A 20,237-nucleotide genomic window follows, 5' to 3' on the forward strand; every position below is an offset into this window, starting at 1 on the left:
CTCATTGGCATATATGAAGAAAAGGACAAAAGGTCATGGGACGGAAGGCGGGGAGGATTTGGGGGAAATTCAGAAAATGTTTCACTTTTTTATTATGAAATTCTAAAGAATTTAGAATAAATTAAGAATGGTAATGTCTGAGAGCCATTCTGAGTGTAGAATAATTCTGTTTACACCAGCCGGTGAGACTGAGATGAGCCTCTGTCCTGACCTCGGGACTGAATGTACCCAGTGAACCCTGGGAACCAAGTATCCACACTGCTGTCCAGCTCTGGGCTGGCTTCTGTCTTGACTCACTGCCCTGCTGGGAAGGCTCCCTGCCCTGCTGGGAAGGCTCTCTGCTCTGGATCTCCACCTGCTCACTTGGGTCCTTCAACTTACCCAGCTCTCACCAGGCCCTTATCAATAGGGATTTTTTCCCTCTCCCCCGACTACACATAGCTACAGCCTATGTTCTCCCCAACCTTTCGACATCCACCACTGTACCGTCTAGAGACTCCTGTTGCCATGCCTCACACCTCAGGACAGACTTCCTGGCGCTGTCAAGCCAGCCTCTATCAACTCAGGTGAATCATCACATCCGCATGAACACTGCGATTTGAGCCACTAGCCATCCCCAAGGGAACCAGCCCACAGCGCAGTTATCTCCCTGGCCATTCTGGGTGTCTTCCCATTGCAGACACCTGCTGCTGAGATCCCAGTGTGTGCCAGTACCAGCTAGAGAGGGTTCCAACTCCGGTCATGCCTGCATGCTCAAAAATGCTCTAAGGACATAAAGGAGGTTATTATGGAAAAATGAGTAATTGTTCTCTGCCTCCACTGAGGATTAAGTCAGAGGAAACTGAGTAATGTATGCACAACAGGTGCTTTACTACTGTGACATAATATTTTTTATCGGGAGGCCAGGTGAGATACAGATTGTTTTATTAAGTAGCACCCTCAGAGTACAACTCTACTTACCTGCGACAACAAAATGTAAAAAAATTACAGAATTATTGCAGCAAAAGCCTTGCGCCAACAATATAAAACGCAGGCGCTAAAGCAGTGATGGCGAACCTTTTGAGCTCGGCGTGTCAGCATTTTGAAAAACCCTAACTTAACTCTGCTGCCGTGTCACATATAGAAATGTTTTGATATTTGCAACCATAGTAAAACAAAGACTTATATTTTTGATATTTATTTTATATATTTAAATGCCATTTAACAAAGAAAAATCAACCAAAAAAATGAGTTCGCATGTCACCTCTGACACGCGTGTCATAGGTTCGCCGTCACTGCTCTAAAGCGAAGATCTAATTGGGCCTTTCTAAGATCTAATTAGTTGGGTAAATACAAAACTCCGGGATGGACAGTCCAGGTCTTCCCTGGAGAGAGAGTGCAACCAATGGCAGGGTCCTAATGCTGAGCGGTCTCTAAGGCTCTAGAGGCAAAGGCCCTCATTGCCTCTCAACCAAACAATCTGCTACTCCCCTGTCTGGAGTCCGTTTCCTCCGAGGGACCACACACTGGCCAGCCTTCCAGATGTGCCCTGTATATTTTGCCACCTGTTTGGAGTAAATACCTTGCTATGGCTCATCCTCCAGGGCCCTTCGTTCCTTTGAGCGAGTGCCGTTCGTGTTGCTGCTGGCAGGTTGAAATGCACTGTCCAGTGTTCCTCCTGTGTGCTGTGCGGACTCCTTTCCCCCACATATTTGTTCCTGCGCAGCTTGCTGCAGCCCCCTGATCTCTCTTGCTAAATGACAGTGAGGCATTTTTAAAGTGCTAGAAGCCTTTATCCAGCTGTACTTTTTTGGTATGTTGGCCAAAGAGTCCCACTCTCCACTCTGTATTATTTGCCCTTTATATTTATGCCTGCCTCTCAAGTGGAACCAGGTTAGCAAATGATAGAAAGTTAAATCCAGATGATTTGTGATAAGGAATGTGTTTTGTGAGAAAGACCACTGGGTCATAGAGAATACTGAGAAGGCGGTTATGCAAATGCTTCTCTGATCACACTCTCAAATGGTACAGGCACTCTTGATTGTGATGCAAGGCAGGGCAATTCTGGTTAGCTTTTTGTTTATTTCAATTTTCTGTTTTAGATGAGCAGAGGCTCATGAAAGCATAAAAGAAATTAGGTCTTCAAAAGGGCCTGAATCACCTATGTGCTACATAGCTCAACAGAGATGATGAATAAATTTGCTCTGGCCTCTAGTTGATAATTTACTGACACTGCTGTAACAGAATGGTTGTCACAATCTTTAATTTCAGGAAACCTGTGATCTGGGGAAGATAAAGCCTGAAGCCAGGCGATACTTGGAAAAGTCAGTTAAAATGGGGAAAAGAAATGGGCTCCATCTTCCAGAACAAGTCCAAAATGTGAGTTTATGTTTCCTTTTCTTTGTGGGGAAAAAAAGAGAGTAAATAAAACAAAATGCAACAAAAAAAAAAACAAACAAACAGGAAATAAGGAAAGACATGTTTTTAATGTGGGAAATAATGCATAATAGAAATCCATTTACAATGTATTGGATAGTCAGTGGTTTCAAATTCCACAACTCCTATCCACCTCTTGGTGACTGACAGAAAGCTGGTAACTTAATTTTTCTTTAACCCTGTCCAAGTTTTATTTCTTTCATGTGTGCTGGGCCTATTTTCTCTGCTCTATCTTCTCTAATACCTAGTTCCAGGCCTTAATAGTTGACTTGTGTTTTTATTCCTTTGTTCTTACAGAGATAGGGCACTGGTAATAAAATCCTTATGATGGGAAATTATAAAACCAGCACTTTAAAGTGGAATACCCTGCGATTACTATATGCCCCTTAAAGGTGGACAAATCAGCTGCTAAAAAATGCTTCTAAACTTTTTCTTTTGTCTAATGCCAATCAAATCTTACAATTTCAGAAATAAACTCGACGGTAGAATTAATTCATTCTTTGGAAAAGGAAAAATGATTTATTTCCAGGTGATTCTTCTAGGCCTGTGGTCGGCAAACTGCGGCTCGCAAGCCACATGCGGCTCTTTGGCCCCTTGAGTGTGGCTCTTCCTAAGCCTTAGGAGCACTTTAATTAAGTTAATAACAATGTACCTACCTATATAGTTTAAGTTTAAAAAATTTGGCTCTCAAAAGAAATTTCAATTGTTGTACTGTTGATATTTGGCTCTGTTGACTAATGAGTTTGCCGACCACTGTTCTAGGCAGTAGAACTAGAAACTAGTTTGAAAAGAGTGTAGACCATGTGATGTCAGCATGGCAGATAGACCTGAAGGCACCACTGAGGTACAGGCACCGTTCTCCCACCTGCACGCCCTTTGAACAACTTGATCCTCTTCATCCTGGTTACAGGAAAAGTGGGACTGATCTCACTTATCAGACTTGCCCTGGTCAATCATCAGTTCTGTTTGGGGCATGAACACTGTGTTAGTTAAAATATGTTTGGTTGCAGCTAACAAAACCCTGTTGGAACAATTTAAATAATAGGAGAGATTTACTTGCTTGTATAGCTGGAAGGTCCAGAGGTAGTCGGGCTTCATAGGTTAGTCTGATCCAGATGCTCAGTGATGTCATTGGCCACCTGATTTTTCTTTTTTTTTTTTTACGTATATTTTATTGATTTTTCACAGAGAGGAAGGGAGAGGGATAGAGAGTTGGAAACATCGATGAGAGAAACATTGATCAGCTGCCTCCTGCACACCCCTACTGGGGATGTGCCCACAACCGAGGTACATGCCCTTAGTCGGAATCAAACCTGGGACCTTTCAGTCGGAAGGCCGACGCTCCATCTACTGAGCCAAACCGGTCAGGCCCACCTGATTTTTCTATTCCTCTACTCTGTCTTCACAGTTAGTGCTATGCAAAGGTGGCTCCTTTTATTTCTAAAACTAGAGGCCCGATGCATGAAAATTCATGCACTTGGGATGGGGGGTGTCCCTCAGCCTGGCCTGACCCTCTTACAGTCCGGGAGCCCTCGGGGGAGCGGGCCTAAGCCGCAGTCTGGCCTGCCTCTGCAGGAGGTGACCGGGTGGGCCAATCAGGGGACTGGCGCACGTGGTGAGCAGCTGGCTCCACCCCTCATTGTGCCACTGCCACTTGTGGCCTCCTTCTGCGGGAGGCAATCCCGGCGGGCCAATCTGGGGATGGTGAGCAGTGGGCCCCACCCTGTATCGGCCCGCCACCATGGCCAGTGGCTTCCCTCTGCAAGAAGGCCTACGGGAGGTGACCCTGGACTGATGGGGGAAGGCGCCAGGTAGCCCCGCCCCAAATCACACCAGGCAGGCGATCAGGGGATGGCGTTGCTCCATCACCCCACCCCTGGTCACTGCCACCCCCCCACCCCACCCATCCCCTCCCTCTGCCTGCTGGCACGCACCTTGACTGGCCTGGCACCACCTGCTCACGGGCCCTGCCCCCACTGACCCATCGCTCCATCGATTGGTCAATTTGCATATTATACCTTTATTATATAGGATGACTACAAATCTAAAGACCCCACCATCTAGAAGTACACAGAGAAGCCTCCATCAAACTTCTTCTCATGTCTTAGTGGCCCAAACTGGATCATCTGCCTGATCCTGAATCCCCCATTAGTTGAGCGAATGCCAGACCTGGGTTACCTGAACCAGTCATTAGTGCAGTACAGATGGGATTACATAACCAGTGCGGAGATCACACCCCTGGAACTTCAGATAAAATCAGATCCGACTCAAATTCCATGACTGCTATGGCGTATGGAGGAAGTGAAGGGAACGGGGGGAGAGCCAGAATGTCCAAAAATGACTGTACGTGTCAAATTTAGTGTTCATCAGAATTACTTGGAGGGCTTGTTAAAACTCTGAATGCAGGAACCCACCTCTGAGAGTTTGTGTTTCAGTAGATTTGGTGTGGGTCTCAAAAATTTGCATTTCTAACAAACTCCCAGGTGATGTTGATGCTTTTGGTCAGGAGAACCAGTGTGGTTTACATAAACTTCATTATCTAGCATTTCCAGAAAAGTGGGACAGATTAATAAAATTATTTCATGTTTTTTCTTGTGGTTCCCTTTATATTGCTTCCTTTGATCTCCCACCTAATACTTTCTAGACAAATGTTAGGGCTCATAAATTGCATTTGTTTGCAAATGCTCTATAAAACTAGGGCATACTCATGGACACAGCTTAGAAGAGAGCAGACAACTGTGTAATCAAGTACATCTCCAAGATGGGACTTCCTAAGGGTTGGGTACAGAAGTCAAACTTTATCTAACAGTAAAATTTACTTGACTGATGGTGATACAAAGAAACAGTTCATTTTATTGTTAATGTCCTGTATTTGTGCCTTTGTTTCAGGAAATCAAAGCAATGAAGAAAAGAATGAGTGAGCTGTGCATTGACTTCAACAAAAACCTCAACGAGGATGATACCTTCCTTATATTTTCCAAGGCTGAACTTGGTAAAATTTTGTTATTTTTCTAAATGAAATTATGTAATTTAGGCAGATGATGTCACCTCACAATTTGGCAGGTCAAAGTTACAAGAATTCTTTATAAAATGATCCACTATCTTCTGAAGAACCCACCATCTTTTCTACAGAAAAGACCAACAAGCCATTTTTAGATTATGGGCTAATGAGAGTGTATACTGTTTCTGGAGACAGTCCTGAGAAGATTTCGTAATCTTTCTTGGTTAACAGCCTTTAGTGCCTTGAAAAATTTTTTGCCCCACAGTGTCCCCTACATTGTAACTTAAACTAGTCTCTTCTTATTCTGTTCTGGACCTTGCTTGGTTTAATTTTCCTGTTCTCCATCAAACCAGCACTGAAGCCTATGCATATTGTGGATTAGCATCTCCTGAGACACCTGTTCTCTAACCACCATCCACATGAGATTATAAGAATTGTCATCATTTTACTTGAATTTTAATTACTCCACAAAATTCCTCGAGTTCTTAATGGCACCATGCCAATGCTAAATTAATCAATAATGAGTGGAAAACTTGATGTATGAGAGAATTTCTTGCAGGTGCTCTTCCTGATGATTTCATTGATAGTTTAGAAAAGACAGATGATGACAAGTACAAAATTACCTTAAAATATCCACACTATTTTCCTGTCATGAAGAAATGTTGTATCCCAGAAACCAGAAGGAAGATGGAAATGGCTTTTAATACAAGGTGCAAAGAGGTACTTATAAATGTTTGTCTTTGTTTGTTTATTTGTTGTTATGGAGGACTTTAAGAAAAGGGTTTGCTTTATTAACCATTGTTGAAGTCAGCTCTGAGACTAATACTCTTATTTGTGAGCATTATGCTTCCTAATTCCTCAGACCTAGAATTTTAGCTTTTTCCTTGCCCACTTGACAACCTCCCTTGTCTGGCCACAGGTTAAACTATTCTAATGAAAATAGAATGGATTAAATAAACTAAAAGTTGTATTCTTTTCCCAAGTCGATAGTCCAGGGCTAGTGGGGCATCTCTCTCTTTCTCTCCTCAGCAAGTGACTTCCAAGGGCATTTCAGTTGTCATCTTCCCAATCTGTTGGAAAGAAGGAAAATAAAGTACAGTGAAAGTATCTTTGAGAAAAGGACCTAGAGCCCAGCCATTGTGACTCAGTGGTTGAGCGTCGACCTCTGAACCAGGAGGTCACAGTTCGATTCCTGGTCAGAGCACATGCCTGGATTGCAGGCTCCATCCCCAATGTGAGGCATGTAGGAGGCAGCCAATCAATAATTCTCTCTCATCATTGATGTTTCTTGCTCCCTCTCTCTTCCTCTCTGAAATCAATAAAAATATATTAAAAAAAGAAAAGGACCTAAAAATGACATATATCAGTTGCACATTGCATTGACCCAAATTCCATTATATAGCTACTAGAGGCCCAGTGCACGGATTCGTGCACATTGAAAGGAAATTAATTAGAAGGTGGCCGGTGGGGCAGGACTGAGCAAGACAGGTTGGACATACCCTTGAGCCAACCTCCCAAGGTCCCTCCTCCACCAGCCGCACCTGGGTGGTGCCAAGGCTCAAAGGGCATTTGCGGAGTGAGTGGGATCCCTCTGGCAGGTGGGGTTCCTCACCTGGCCTGCGGGTGTCAGGCCAAAACCAGCAGTCTGACATCCCCTGTGGGGTCCCAGAGTGCAAGAGGACACTCTGCAAAGTTGCTGTCACTCAGCAGCTCCTGCATTGAGTGTCTGCCCCCGGTGGTCAGTATACTGGACAGTTGGCTGGTTGCTTAGCCTTTTGTATATATAGATATCTAGCTAAAAGGGAGGCTAGGAAATATAGTCTTCAATTGGTAGCCATTTGTTCAGCTGAGTGGATTCTATTACTAAAAGGAAGAATTAGAAATGGATTTTAAGAGTCAGCTAGCCAGTTGCACCACAGTCTATCCAAGTAACATGAGCACATTTCCCCCATTCACCACGTGTCAGATCCCAACCAGTTATTGCCTTGAGCTCAAAGACTAAGCTCTCTCCGTGATAGACAGTCCTCCCCAGTTGTAGCTTCTCATGATGTAGCAGCCAATGAAAAGGAAGACAACTTGTCTGGCCCACTCACCCAACACGCACACCCAGTGGTGGAATAGGAACAGAATAACCACAATAAAAAAACACTCCCGCTTGGAGTAGGAGAGAATGGGATACATAGCAGGCCTTCCAACGTTCAAAAACAGTTTGGCAGGAATTATAAGGATTCTGAGTCTGGGAAGTTCCTGGGATAGCCCATTGGACTTATTTTGGGTCTCTTTTCAGGCAGGGATTCCTTTAAGAATTATATCCGTGGCCTCTGGTTTTACCTGCAGGGAATTCTTTATTGTTCATTACCCCTCACGACCACATTGTGGGCGGCTACTAGCATAGATTCCTGCCAATACCAGCTCAAAGCCCGAGAGTTGCTTTAGAAATCAAATAATCATAAGCTTCCAATCAGATTCATGTTAAAAAAAAAAAATAGCTATACATGTCCTGGCTGGTTTTCTCAGTGGTTAGAGCATCGGACCAAAGGGTCTCGGGTTCAATTCCCAGTGAAGGGCACGGTACCTCAGTTTCAGGTTCGATCCCCGGTCTGGTTAAGTGGGAAGCAACCAATCAATATGTCTCTCTCACATCAATGTTTCTCACTCTCTCTCTCTCCTCCCTTCTTTTCCCTCCCTTCCACTGTGTCTGAAAATCAATGGGAAAAAATATACTCGGGTGAAGATTTAAAATAATAAATAACTAGGACTTTTCTTAAACCTACCAAATCTTTTCTAATATATGGGTTCCTGTATCATGTCCCTCCTGCTCTTCCTCAATTTAATGGTGCCCATTTCAGTGCTGAAATGGCAAACTTGAGCAGGGAGACAGCCTTCTCAACCAAGACTCCACAGTTCAATAACTCCAAGTCTTTGCTCCTGACGTTAGGATGCAGGGGAACTGGCTTTTCCAGCAACCCGAGGCCCTAGACCAGCCGTGGGCAAACTACGGCCCGCGGGCCGAATCCGGCCCTTTTGAAATGAATAAAACTATTGAAAAAAAAGACTGTACCCTTTTATGTAATGATGTTTACTTTGAATTTATATTAGTTCACACAAACACTCCATCCATGCTTTTGTTCCGGCCCTCCGGTCCAGTTTAAGGACCCATTGTGGCCCTCGAGTCAAAAAGTTTGCCCACCCCTGCCCTAGACTGTGGGCCACAGGCAGAACCTCTCTCAACAAATCTCTTTTCCTTCCATCTTGCAAACTGACCAGTTCTCACTTAAGCACATCTTTCTCATGTAATTTCCATAAAAGCAACAAATACCAGCAAACACACAACAATGTTATTAGTTTTCCCAAACAATTCCCCTCTCTAAGACTCAGTAGGTAATTGGCCTACCTTCCAAATTACAGCAAGCAACAGTTTTAACAAATGGGACCTCTGGTGTAATGAGGAATACCAGCTTCCCAGCCTGCGGTGTCTGTGTGCTCATCCTCACCTCCCACTCCTGTACATTTTTTCATTTTTGTTTTAGCAGCACTCTATTCCTAATATCAGTCCTCGGGATATTAGGGTATAGTTTAAGCAACTGTACAAGAGTCCAGCAAAAGCACAGAGACTCAAATAAAAGTTATTTCTCTTCAGAAAGCATTAATGGTTACCGGGGCTGGGGAGCCTGGGGAGTTATTTCTTAATGGTTACCAAGTTTCTCTGTGGGGTGTTGGGTAAGTTTTGGAAACAGATAGTGGTAATGGCTGCACAGCAGTCTGAATGGAATTAGTGCCACTGAATTATACACTTAAAAATGGTTAAAATGGCATATTTTATGTTACATATTTGACCACATTTTTTAAAAGGTTTATTTCTCTTAAAACTAACAGTACAGAGGTGAGTGGTCCAGAGCTGGAGGACAGCGCTGCCATCCTCAGTATGTGGCTTTCAGGGTCATTGTTGCGGTCGTCAGTTCACAGCTAGCAAGACAAGCATCTACAAAGAGATGACCCAGAAACTTCAATCATCACCTCATTCATATTCCACTGTCCTACAACCAGCTTTAAGGAAGTCTGGGAAAAGTAGTCAGGTGACCTATGTGTCTGGCAAAAGCTCAGAGAATTCTAGTACTAGGCCAGTGATGGCGAACCTTTTGAGCTCGGCGTGTCAGCATTTTGAAAAACCCTAACTTTGGTGCCATGTCACATATAGAAATGTTTTGATATTTGCAACCATAGTAAAACAAAGATTTATATTTTTGATTTTTTTTATATATTTAAATGCCATTTCACAAAGAAAAATCAACCAAAAAAATGAGTTCGCATGTCACCTCTGACACGCGTGTCATAGGTTCGCCATCACTGCACTAGGAGGAAGAGTGGGGGAATAGATATTGGGAAGAAATTGGCAGTCTTAATTTTAGAACTTGGGGAATTATGCCATGTGTTTCTCTTATTGATGTTTCCATTCCAATTTTAAAATAAGGGGAATTTAACATAATTATATAGTTGGCTCTTTTACCAGGCACTTTTCTATATACTTTACATATATTTTCATTAGACTCTTCATTGCACCCTATGACTTAGCTGCTTTCATTATATGTATTTATATGTGTTTTAACAGATAAGAAAACTGAGGCTTAGAAAGTAATTTAAGGGACTTGTCAACAGTCAGACAACTAGTAAGTGGTGGAGCGAAATTTGGAATCTAGATAGACTACTGTGGCGTGTGATCTTCCTTAGAAGCACGTCTATTAAAAAATTGCTCATTTAATCATTGGGAGTAGTAGTTCTTTGACTTCAGTGTCTGTTTACTTTTTCTTTTATTGTTTAAAAATGTTATGCTAAGTGAAGTAAGCCAGACACAACAGGACAAATATTGTATGATTCCACTTACATGAGGTTCCTAGAGTAGTCAAATTCATAGAGACAAAAAGTAGAATGATGGATGCCAGGGGCTGGGGGTATGGGGAGTGGGGATTAGTATTTAATAGATTCAAAGTTTCAGTTGGGAAAGATGTAAAAGCCTGGAGATAAGACTATCATTATTTGTATTCTTAATACAAATATAATATAGAAAATGTTTGTAATAATTTGAGAAAAATCCCTGAAATATTTTTAAGTGTAGAGTTCTGTGGCATTAAATATATTCACGATGTTGTGCAACCATCACCACCATACGCCCTCAAGTTTTATCCATGTTTAGCATGTTTCAAAAGCTCTTTTTAAAGCTGAATCATATTTTATTGTATTGTATACACCACATTTTCCTTATCCATTTATCCATTGCTGGACATCTGGGTTGCTTCCACCACTTGGCTGTTATTCACATAATGCTGTAGTGAACATGGTGGGACAAATATCTGTTTGAGTCCTTGTTTCCACTTTTTTGGGATCTATGCCCTACAAGTGGAATTGCTGGAACATATGGTAATTCTCTGTTTAAAATTTTTTTGAGGGATCCCAGTACTGTTTTCCACAGCAGCTGCACCTTGACATTCCCATCAGTAATGCACAAAGATTCCAAATTTTCCTCATCCTCGTCAACACTTACTTTTTTCTGGTGGTTGTTTTTTTTTTAATAATAGCCAGACTATCATTAAAAAATAAGCTATTAGTATGACTATCATAATGAAGTTAAAGAGGCAAATTTCGTGTTACATATATGCTACCACAATGAAAAAACAGTGTAGGTACCAATATGTGGTATAGTCTTGTCAGTGAGACTAAATGTGGCTTCACTCTAGTCCTTAAGAATACATTTTCACTCTAAGTTTACAATACCTGAAATTTTATCAAGACCTCCTAGCTAAAAACAAACAAACAAACAAAAAAACCAACAACCTCACAACTATCTCCTGAGGTTGAAAAAGTCCGTTAATTCAGAAATACAGTTGGATCGGGAATTTTAAAAAAGCTCTAACACTGAAATGAAATAATTTATTAGAAGTTGAGATGGTCTAAAAATATTTGACAGTTTACCAGCCTGAAAATAAATATAATAACTCTTTCAGTGCTTTGGATCCAATTAATTATTTTTATCCCATTAATTATTAATGTTTGTTTTTGTTATTGTTTATTACTAGGAAAACACCAAAATTCTACAGCAGCTACTCCCACTGCGGGCCAAAGTCGCCAAGCTACTCGGCTATAGCACACATGCTGACTTTGTCCTTGAAATGAACACTGCGAAGAGCACAAGCCGTGTAACAGCCTTCCTAGGTTAGGTCTCTTTAACTTACTTATTAGTTCTCTAATTCCATTTCTGTGACTGTTTTGCTGCATGATACCCACTTGACAGAGAGCCCTTAGACTCTAATATCCTTTTGAGGACATTCTATTTTTTATTCATTCAAGAGAAACTTATTGATCACCTACTATATATTAGGTACTGTGCTTGGTTCTAAGGGTTGCCCATTGTTTATATTACTAAGGTAATCCTTGCTTCATTCTGTATTGTGTCTTGATTGGGATTTTTATACTAATGTCTAACAAAACATCTAGGGTCCTAATAGCAAGTATTAGCTTATTGGCTTTGTTTGCTGCTATTTGGTGATTGTAGTTATAGTGTAGCTAATTATGAGTTTATATGAAATAAGCTGACAAATGTGACATAAATAAAACATTATAATCCAAAAAAATAAACATTTTATAGTCTAGAAGCCACTTACTATATACAAAAGCAATATAAATATGCATCAAAACTATTATCTAATAACTATATTCACCTTTATTTAAAACCACTTTCACTAAACTTTTTAAAACCATGATTCTTATGTCCATGATATTGAGTCACTGGTACTCTATCACTCTTGCCCATCTCTATCTCAACCAAGGTGTCAGTGATCCAAGAGTCACTCTGTTTATCTCTCTCATTGTAGTGAAAGTGGTTGAATAACAACCACGGTATAAACACTGATTTTTATTGTAATCTTCTCTAACAATAAAAATCAGTGTTTATACCTTTTTAACTTTCCTCATTGACCTGTTTCAGACTTTATTCACCTTTAACAACTAGTCAAAGTATGTAGTCTGTTACTTTGGTATTTTTTTATTAGCTTAATTGAGTTAGAAATTACTAATAATGCCTTAAAATAAGCCTTCAACCCAAGATTTACTTCTCTGTGTCCTAAATGGCCATACCTGGCATTACTAATGTATAGGCTGGCATCAGATATGACTTGTAGCAGATGCACCATAAATGGTAGTTATTTGTTATTATATAATTGATTTATTCATTCATGAGACATTTAGGAAATCACTATTCTGCATTAGGCAGTAAACCATAAAAAGGAATAAAATGAGGTTCTTTTCTCAGTGAGTTTTCCCTGAGTGGAAATAACAGAGATGTGAACAAGTAATTGCCATATATTCTGATGCATGTTGTACAGAAAATGACTCAAGGAGTTAACAATTTTGATGAAAATGCTTTCTTTAGTTGTAACTGCATATACTGAAAAATTTCCTTAAGAACTACCTGATTAACTTAATTTCTTTAAAGTCATTTCCCTCTCATTTGAAATTGGCATATGTCCATCTGGGTTGTCCTCTTGCTACCTGTACTTTCATATTCTCTGGCAGGCCCACTCAGAATTATCTCATGTATCTTCTAGGCGTTTCCTTCTTTCTCTTCACCTCATTCCTCAGGCTCTTGTCTTCACCTCACAATTTCCATGTCCCTTACAGAGCCAAACACATGTTTATCTTATATATGTAACAGATTGTGAGGAATTAATACATAGAGCATATTCATTGAGCCAAATACAGTAAAATAGTCCAAAATAGACCACAGTATATAAATTGTGGTATCCATCTAAAAAGTGGAATTACTGTGTCAAAATAGTTCTTCTTCATAGGAACTGGGTAGTGAAACATACTAAACCTATGGCCATCAAAGGCATTGAGCAATTTTTAGTAATACTAGTCACAGGTTACATTTGATTTATTTTCCCTGCCTTTCTGAGAAGCCTAATCTTCTTGAAGAATAATCATGTATATGAGTTTAGTTTCACTATTCCTTTTTCCCCTGAATTAGAAAATTTGTGAGTCAGAGTTCCCTGAGATAAACTTCAGTTTTGTTGATGCCGTGAGGAAGTCATGGCCTAGTTTGGGTGGTGCTAAAAGAAAAAGGGCCGTAGCCGGTTTGGCTCAGTGGATAGAGCATCGGCCTGCGGACTGAAGGGTCCCGGGTTCGATTCCGATCCGGGGCATGTACCTTGGTTGCGGGCACATCCCCAGTGGGAGGTGTGCAGGAGGCAGCTGATCGATGTTTCTCTCTCATCGATGTTTGACTATCTCTCTCCCTTCCTCTCTGTAAAAAATCAATAAAATATATTTTAAAAAAAATAAAAGAAAAAGGGGTGAGGAGACATAAAATAAATTACCTTAAAGAGAACAACAGTGCTGTCATAATAGAGTCTGCTTTCTTTTCCTTCCCTTCCTCACTGCCACTCTCCCTCTATAGAAAGCACCATGCTGAAGCACAGGTATGTATGAACATGTTTGCTCCTAAGAGCAATAGATCATTGACTCTTCCCCCTTCCCTCACAGATGATTTAAGCCAGAAATTAAAACCTTTGGGTGAGGCAGAACGGGAGTTTATTTTGAATTTGAAGAAAAAGGAATGTGAGGAGAGAGGTTTTGAATATGATGGGAAAATCAATGCCTGGGATCTGCATTACTACATGACTCAGACAGAAGAACTCAAGTACTCCATAGACCAAGAGATCCTCAAGGAATACTTCCCAATTGAGGTGGTCACCGAAGGCTTGCTCAACATATACCAGGAGTTGTTGGGACTCTCATTCGAGCAAGTGGCAGGTGCTCATGTGTGGAATAGAAATGTTACACTCTACACTGTGAAGGACAAAGCCACAGGAGAAGTATTGGGACAGTTCTACTTGGACCTCTATCCAAGGTACTGATGACCATATTGTTGGAAGAGACTTTAGGGGTTCAACTCCTATCCAGATTATCACTATTGTCTTCCGTAGATCTCTTGTGTGGTTTTAATAAAGGGAATAAAGATGTGGGCTCTGAAGCCAGAAGGTCTGGCTCCATTCCTTGATAGACAGGTTCTTAATGTTTCTGTGCCTCAGTTTCGTAACCAATATTACAGGGCCTATAAAATGGGAATACTAATCCAGGCTTGTTTTTTTTAAGTTGCTTGAAGTTTCCTTCCTCTCTCTCCTTGGGGGCACCTGTCTTAGATTGTATGTTAGTTGATTGCCATTCAACCTCTGCTTTATGAAGGATTCAAGAAAAGGTGTGATTTGCAGATTGTCCAGCATGTTATTGTTGTAAGGATAGGAGCAGTAAATGCCCTTTCCAGCAATAAATGCCCTTTATACATTATAACAGGTAGCTGGAAAAAGATAAGTGTGTGTTTTTTAAAACCTCAATAGCATCAGCAGAAAAAGCCCAAGAGGAATGAGTCACTAAGAAAAGTTAATACAGAAAAATACATACAAATAAAATTCACCCAAACCTGAGAGTCCTGTTAGCCTCCTAGCAAAAAAAGAAAAAGAAAAAAAAGAAAGAGGAGGAGGAGAAGGAGGAAAAAACCTGGTCCTAGAATAAAGTCTAATAGCCATTAGCTTTTGGAGAGACCCTCACTGATACCTCATTGTCTAAGAATAGTCAACTTTATAGTATAATTCATGCTTTTCCCCAGGCTAACAAAAAGCATTCTGTTTCAAAAAGACTTGTGAAGTTTATCAAGGGAGCTCATTTAATTGTGAACACTGATTCTTCCTTCCCTCCTTGAATAAAACGAACAATCTTACTGTATGGAATTTGGTTTTTTATCAATTCTATTTTTAAAGGAAAACTACCTCATAAATCAAACTGTACCTTGTAGCTCAGATTTCTTCAACACTATTTAGTGTTTAATGACTCCATTTTTTTATTGCATTTATTGGGGTGACATTGGTTAGTAAATTGTGACTCCATCTTCAAAGATGAAAAGCATGAGCTCATTAAAATAAGTTGGACATGTAATCGGGTGGTGAACACACAATACAATATACAGATGATGTGTTATAGGATTGTTCGCCTGAAACCTATATAATTTTATTAACCAATGTCACCCCAGTAAATTCCATAAAATGAGCAAACAGATAAATAAGTTGGACATTCAGCCATACACTAGGTGTGGTATGTATTCTTAGTTCTGATATTAAGATTTTTTGCTGTAACCGGTTTGGCTCAGTGGATAGAGTGTCGGCCTGCGGACTGAAAGGTCCCAGGTTCGATTCCGGTCAAGGGCATGTACCTTGGTTGCGGGCACATCCCCAGTAGGACGTGTGCAGGAGGCAGCTGATCGATGTTTCTCTCTCATCGATGTTTCTAACTCTTCTATCTCTCTCCCTTCCTCTCTGTAAAAAATCAATAAAATATATTTAAAAAAAAGATTTTTCAACAAAAGAAACCTTGGAGTAATAACTCATATGACGTGATCGTTGGGTTTTTGTATGTTTAGTTTTAGTCTTTCCATTTGAATACAATGTTGATCTACTTTCTAAAAGGTGAATTAAATGTTTTGAAGCATCTTCTACCAAATATGTATCAAATATGACTTAATGACTGAGAGAGGCCAGGGCAATCTTGTTAGAGAAGGGTGTTCATCTCTCATAGATTACGCTTCTGGTTCCCAGGGAAGGGAAGTACAACCATGCAGCCTGCTTTGGTCTCCAGCCTGGCTGCCTCCTCCCTGACGGGAGCCGCATGATGTCGGTGGCAGCCCTTGTGGTGAACTTCTCACAACCCCTCGCAGGCCGTCCCTCCCTCCTGAGGCACGATGAGGTGAGGACTTACTTCCATGAATTCGGTCATGTCATGCATCAGATTTGTGCCCAGGTGAGTGCCAAATGCTTTTTCAGATGTTTTTTCTCACTGCAGTTGGGTTGCTCCCCTTAACATGGTTTTTCAGAAGCTGAACATGGTCAAGAATTTCTCAGGCCTCTTGCAGAAATACAAAATTTTTCTGATGGGGTGTGTTTCACAGCATATTTTTACTTGGAGGTGGATTCACTGATGAAAGCGTTCACTGAATACCAGATACTGTCCTTGTGGTTTTCAACCATCTCAAACTCTTTGCTCCTTTTTAAATAATAAATATTTTGTAATACCTTTCTTTACTAGCCTCAAATTAAAATCATAGATCATGTAGTATAACCATGGGGAGACTTTGCCAGAGAGGGGATATGTGTGTGTTTGTGTGTGTGTGTGTGTGTGTGTGTGTGTGTGTGTGATGGATTGCAACTGACTTTTCTTTCTTTCTAAAAATGAAAATTACCCTTATTTTCAACTTGATGCAGTCCAGTAACCTAGGCCAGTACTGTCCTAGAATAAACCAATATGAACTTGCTGATAATTTCACTGTTATTGACATATGAAAACATCTAGTTCATGTTCAATCTAACAGTTTAAAAAGCTGATGTTGGAGCATTTGAGATCTTTCTTCCCAGCATAAGTTTTCAGTTTGGCTCAAATAAACTCATAAAATAACATAAAAAACAGATGTTAACAGAAATGGAGGGACACTTTTCCAATTTGAAATCTCTATATAGCGCTAAAGGAAAACTTTTCATATATATATATATATATATATATATATATATATATATATATTTGAACATAATAAAAGTTCATTATTAGGGATACACACACACACACACACACACACACATATTATTGATTTTAGAGAGGAAGGGAGAGGGAGAGAGATAGAAACATAAATGATGAGAGAGAATCATTGATCGGCTGCCTCCTACACGACCCCCAGTGAGGATTGAGCCCACAACCCAGGCATATGCCCTGACGGAATTGAACCATGATCTCCAGGTTCGCAGGTCGATGCAAAACCACTGAGCCACACCAGCCAGGCTCTAAAGGAAAACTTTTAAAAATAATCTCTTTATAAGAATAGTTTTAGATCTATAGAAAAGTTGCAAAGATGGTACAAAAATTGCCCAAGTGCCCTTTACCCTGATTCTCCTACTGTTAACATCTTACCTTATTATATAGTACTTGTGTCACAACCAGGAAGCCAACATTGATACATCACGCTTAACTAAACCCCACACTTTATTTGGATTTTACTAGTTTTTCCCTAACAGTCTTTCTCCGTACAGAGAATTTTTATAATTGATGCAATGTCCTCAGTAAAAGAAAGATTTTTTAAATGGCTTTTAAATGGTAATGCCTTAGCATGGCTATGTACTAAGACATACTGCAGTATTCATGGATTTGCGCTATAATGTGAATAACCCTGAATCCAACAGCAAAAACTGCATATTGACCTAAGGGGTTTGTGTTGTCAGCTGGAGTCGAAAAATGGTATTGCCATTGTCTTAGTTCTTGTTGCTATAACAATACCATAAACCAGGTAGCTTATAAACAACAGAAATTTCTCATACTTCTGGAATCTGAAAGTCCCAAGATCAAGATGTCTGGTTCATAGATGGTGCCTTCTCACTGTGTCCTCACATGGTGGAAAGGGTGAGGATCTCCATGGGCCTCCTTTATAAAGACACTAGTCCAGTGCATGAGGGTTCCACCTTCATGAACTACTCACCTCCCAAAAGCCCCACCTACTATCATTGCATTGAGGGTTAGGTTTCAGCATATTGATTTGGAGAGGGAACAAACATTCAGTCCATAGCACCAAAGGTGACATGATTTCTCAAAACGGTGAACACCTCTTAGGAAAATTCCAAATGAAAAAGAAGTCTTACTTTGATTTACAGAGTTAATCCCAGTAGTTGGTGCCTTGGAAATTAAAATTGTATAAAAAGGACTTTGCAAAAATATGTGCAATGGAGTTATTTTCTAGGTTCTTCATTGTAGATTTTTCATTTATTTGAATTCCAGCAAGAAATATAAGATGTGCAGAATAAGGGACAATTTTTGTGGTCCTGACATGTGCAATAACCCCCAGAGAAGCCCCTAATTATTGCAAGAACCAAAAATGTAGCTACTCATTTCTAAAATACTACATCCTGGTGCTTCCATGTTTTATTTAAAAACAAACAGGGGAATAGGATATGAATCTGTTCAGATAAATAAATAAGTCCTGACATACTAATATAACCATTTATATCCTCAGTTTAATCTAAGGAAATTAAATCTTTCAGAATAACCTAAATTTTCTTTCTTAGATACTTATAGAGCCTATTTTCACAGCAATCAGATTCCTGAAATACTTATTTTCCATCGATGTCCATTCTATAACTGATGTTTTATTTAATTATGATATATCAAAAATACTCATAAAAGTATTTTTATGAGTAATTTAGGAAAGTGAATTTTTACATGGAATTCCAAAGGACTCACAGAAACCTAGAAGCCCAGAGCATGATGGATTCCAAGTAAAGAACTCCTGGGTTTATAGCAGCTTCCTCCTTATTTGGATGTAATTAACAGCTAATGATCTCACAAGGAAGTAATTTGGTATCCTAATCGCATTTATTAAACTAATAGTGATCCTCAAATAGGATTTTCAACGCTGTTGATGCATGTCCTTGTTTTCAAACACAGAGCTCTTATAACCTTAATATCATATGCTTACCACATATTCCTAGTATAGTTCTCCACAACTCTATTTTCATGATCTATATTATTTTTGATTCTTTGAGATGGCCACATTACTACTAGAAAATATATCTTTATACTATGTCATCTTAGAGCTGTTTGACTTGTGACTAAAATATTTTATTTGTTTGTTTGTTTATTCCATCAGTTCTGTGTCTCGTGAAATAGTAGATATATTCAAGTCTTAGAGTTTGCCTTACCTCATTCATGAACACAAAATGTGTCACACAGATGTTGGTACAATCTCTTGCTTGGTCATCTCACGAGACTATCTTTGACAAATCTCTTATTTGTCTATTAATTCTTTCAAATGTCCTATAACATTTTAAGAACTTTTAAGATAATCATATTTGGAATCAGTAATCACTACTTTTGTCTTAAAAGTGTAGGCACAGATCCATGTATTTGCAGTAAGAATTTCAAAACCTTTTGTACTGACCTGACCTGGATATTAGTGAGGGAGTTTTATAGCTTTAATGTTCAGTAAAACACTTCTGACTTATCTAAGACACATATTGTGAATTAAAAAATGTGCCACGGAGAACCAAGATGGCGGCATAGGTTAACGCCGGAGTTTGCTGCTTTGAACAACTACTTCAAAAGTGAAACCAAAAAACGGAAGGGACATCACCCAGAACCACAGGAACGCTGGCTGAGTGGAAGTCCTACAACTAGGAGGAAAGAGAAACGCATACGGACACTCAGAGGAGGCGCAGTGCTGAAGTCAAATTCTGAGGTGCGGAGCGCGCGGAGCGGGCTGGCTGCGGAGGGCGCGGTTGGCGTTTTCAATCGGGAGGGAGTCGCAGAATCTGAGCTCCAGATCCGGGCGAGTCTTTAGGGACCCAGACTCAAACGGGAGAAGCGGGACTGTCTGGCTTCGGTCAGAGCGAGTGCAGCTTTCTCTCCGAGCTTTGCAGCGGGTGCTGGGACTCAGAGAGGCAGAGCCCCTGGGGACAGGACTGAGAGCCGCCATAACTGCTCTCTCCAGCCCACCCTGTTGATCCTGTGCAACCCGCCCCGCCCAAGCCCTGCACACAGGCATTTGCCGGATAGCCTCAGGCAAACACCAGATTAGCACCTCCCTAGAGGACAGAAGTTCTCTCACTGCTGACACAGCTGATTCTCATAGCCACTTGGCCTGGAGGTCAAATCCTCCCTGGAATTAGCTACAACAATCAAGATTTAACTATAAGACTGCGAACAAAGACCACTAGGGGGTGCACCAAGGAAGCATAACAAAATG

At 40.4% G+C, this 20,237-nt stretch overlaps 1 protein-coding gene across 8 annotated transcripts in view; it reads left to right on the plus strand.

Annotated features, from left to right (window-relative positions):
• NLN (neurolysin) overlaps positions 1–20,237 on the plus strand; it is a 96,592-nt gene that overhangs the window by 41,315 nt on the left and 35,040 nt on the right. For 5 of the 8 annotated variants that reach the window (XR_004967793.1, XM_036310883.1, XM_036310880.1 and 2 more), the window contains 6 exons: positions 2,251–2,358; positions 5,305–5,407; positions 5,976–6,136; positions 11,488–11,623; positions 13,952–14,318; positions 16,057–16,258. Coding sequence is in view for 7 of the 8 variants with exons in the window: in XM_036310883.1 (XP_036166776.1) it covers positions 2,251–2,358; positions 5,305–5,407; positions 5,976–6,136; positions 11,488–11,623; positions 13,952–14,318; positions 16,057–16,258 (1,077 nt within the window). In the remaining variant the exon portion in view is untranslated. The remainder of the gene's footprint in view (positions 1–2,250; positions 2,359–5,304; positions 5,408–5,975; positions 6,137–11,487; positions 11,624–13,951; positions 14,319–16,056; positions 16,259–20,237) is intronic. The other 3 variants (XM_036310882.1, XM_036310879.1, XM_036310884.1) reach the window with 3 other exon arrangements.

Source organism: Myotis myotis, unplaced genomic scaffold, assembly GCF_014108235.1.
Source record: "Myotis myotis isolate mMyoMyo1 unplaced genomic scaffold, mMyoMyo1.p scaffold_m19_p_5, whole genome shotgun sequence".
Classification (NCBI taxonomy): domain Eukaryota; kingdom Metazoa; phylum Chordata; class Mammalia; order Chiroptera; family Vespertilionidae; genus Myotis; species Myotis myotis.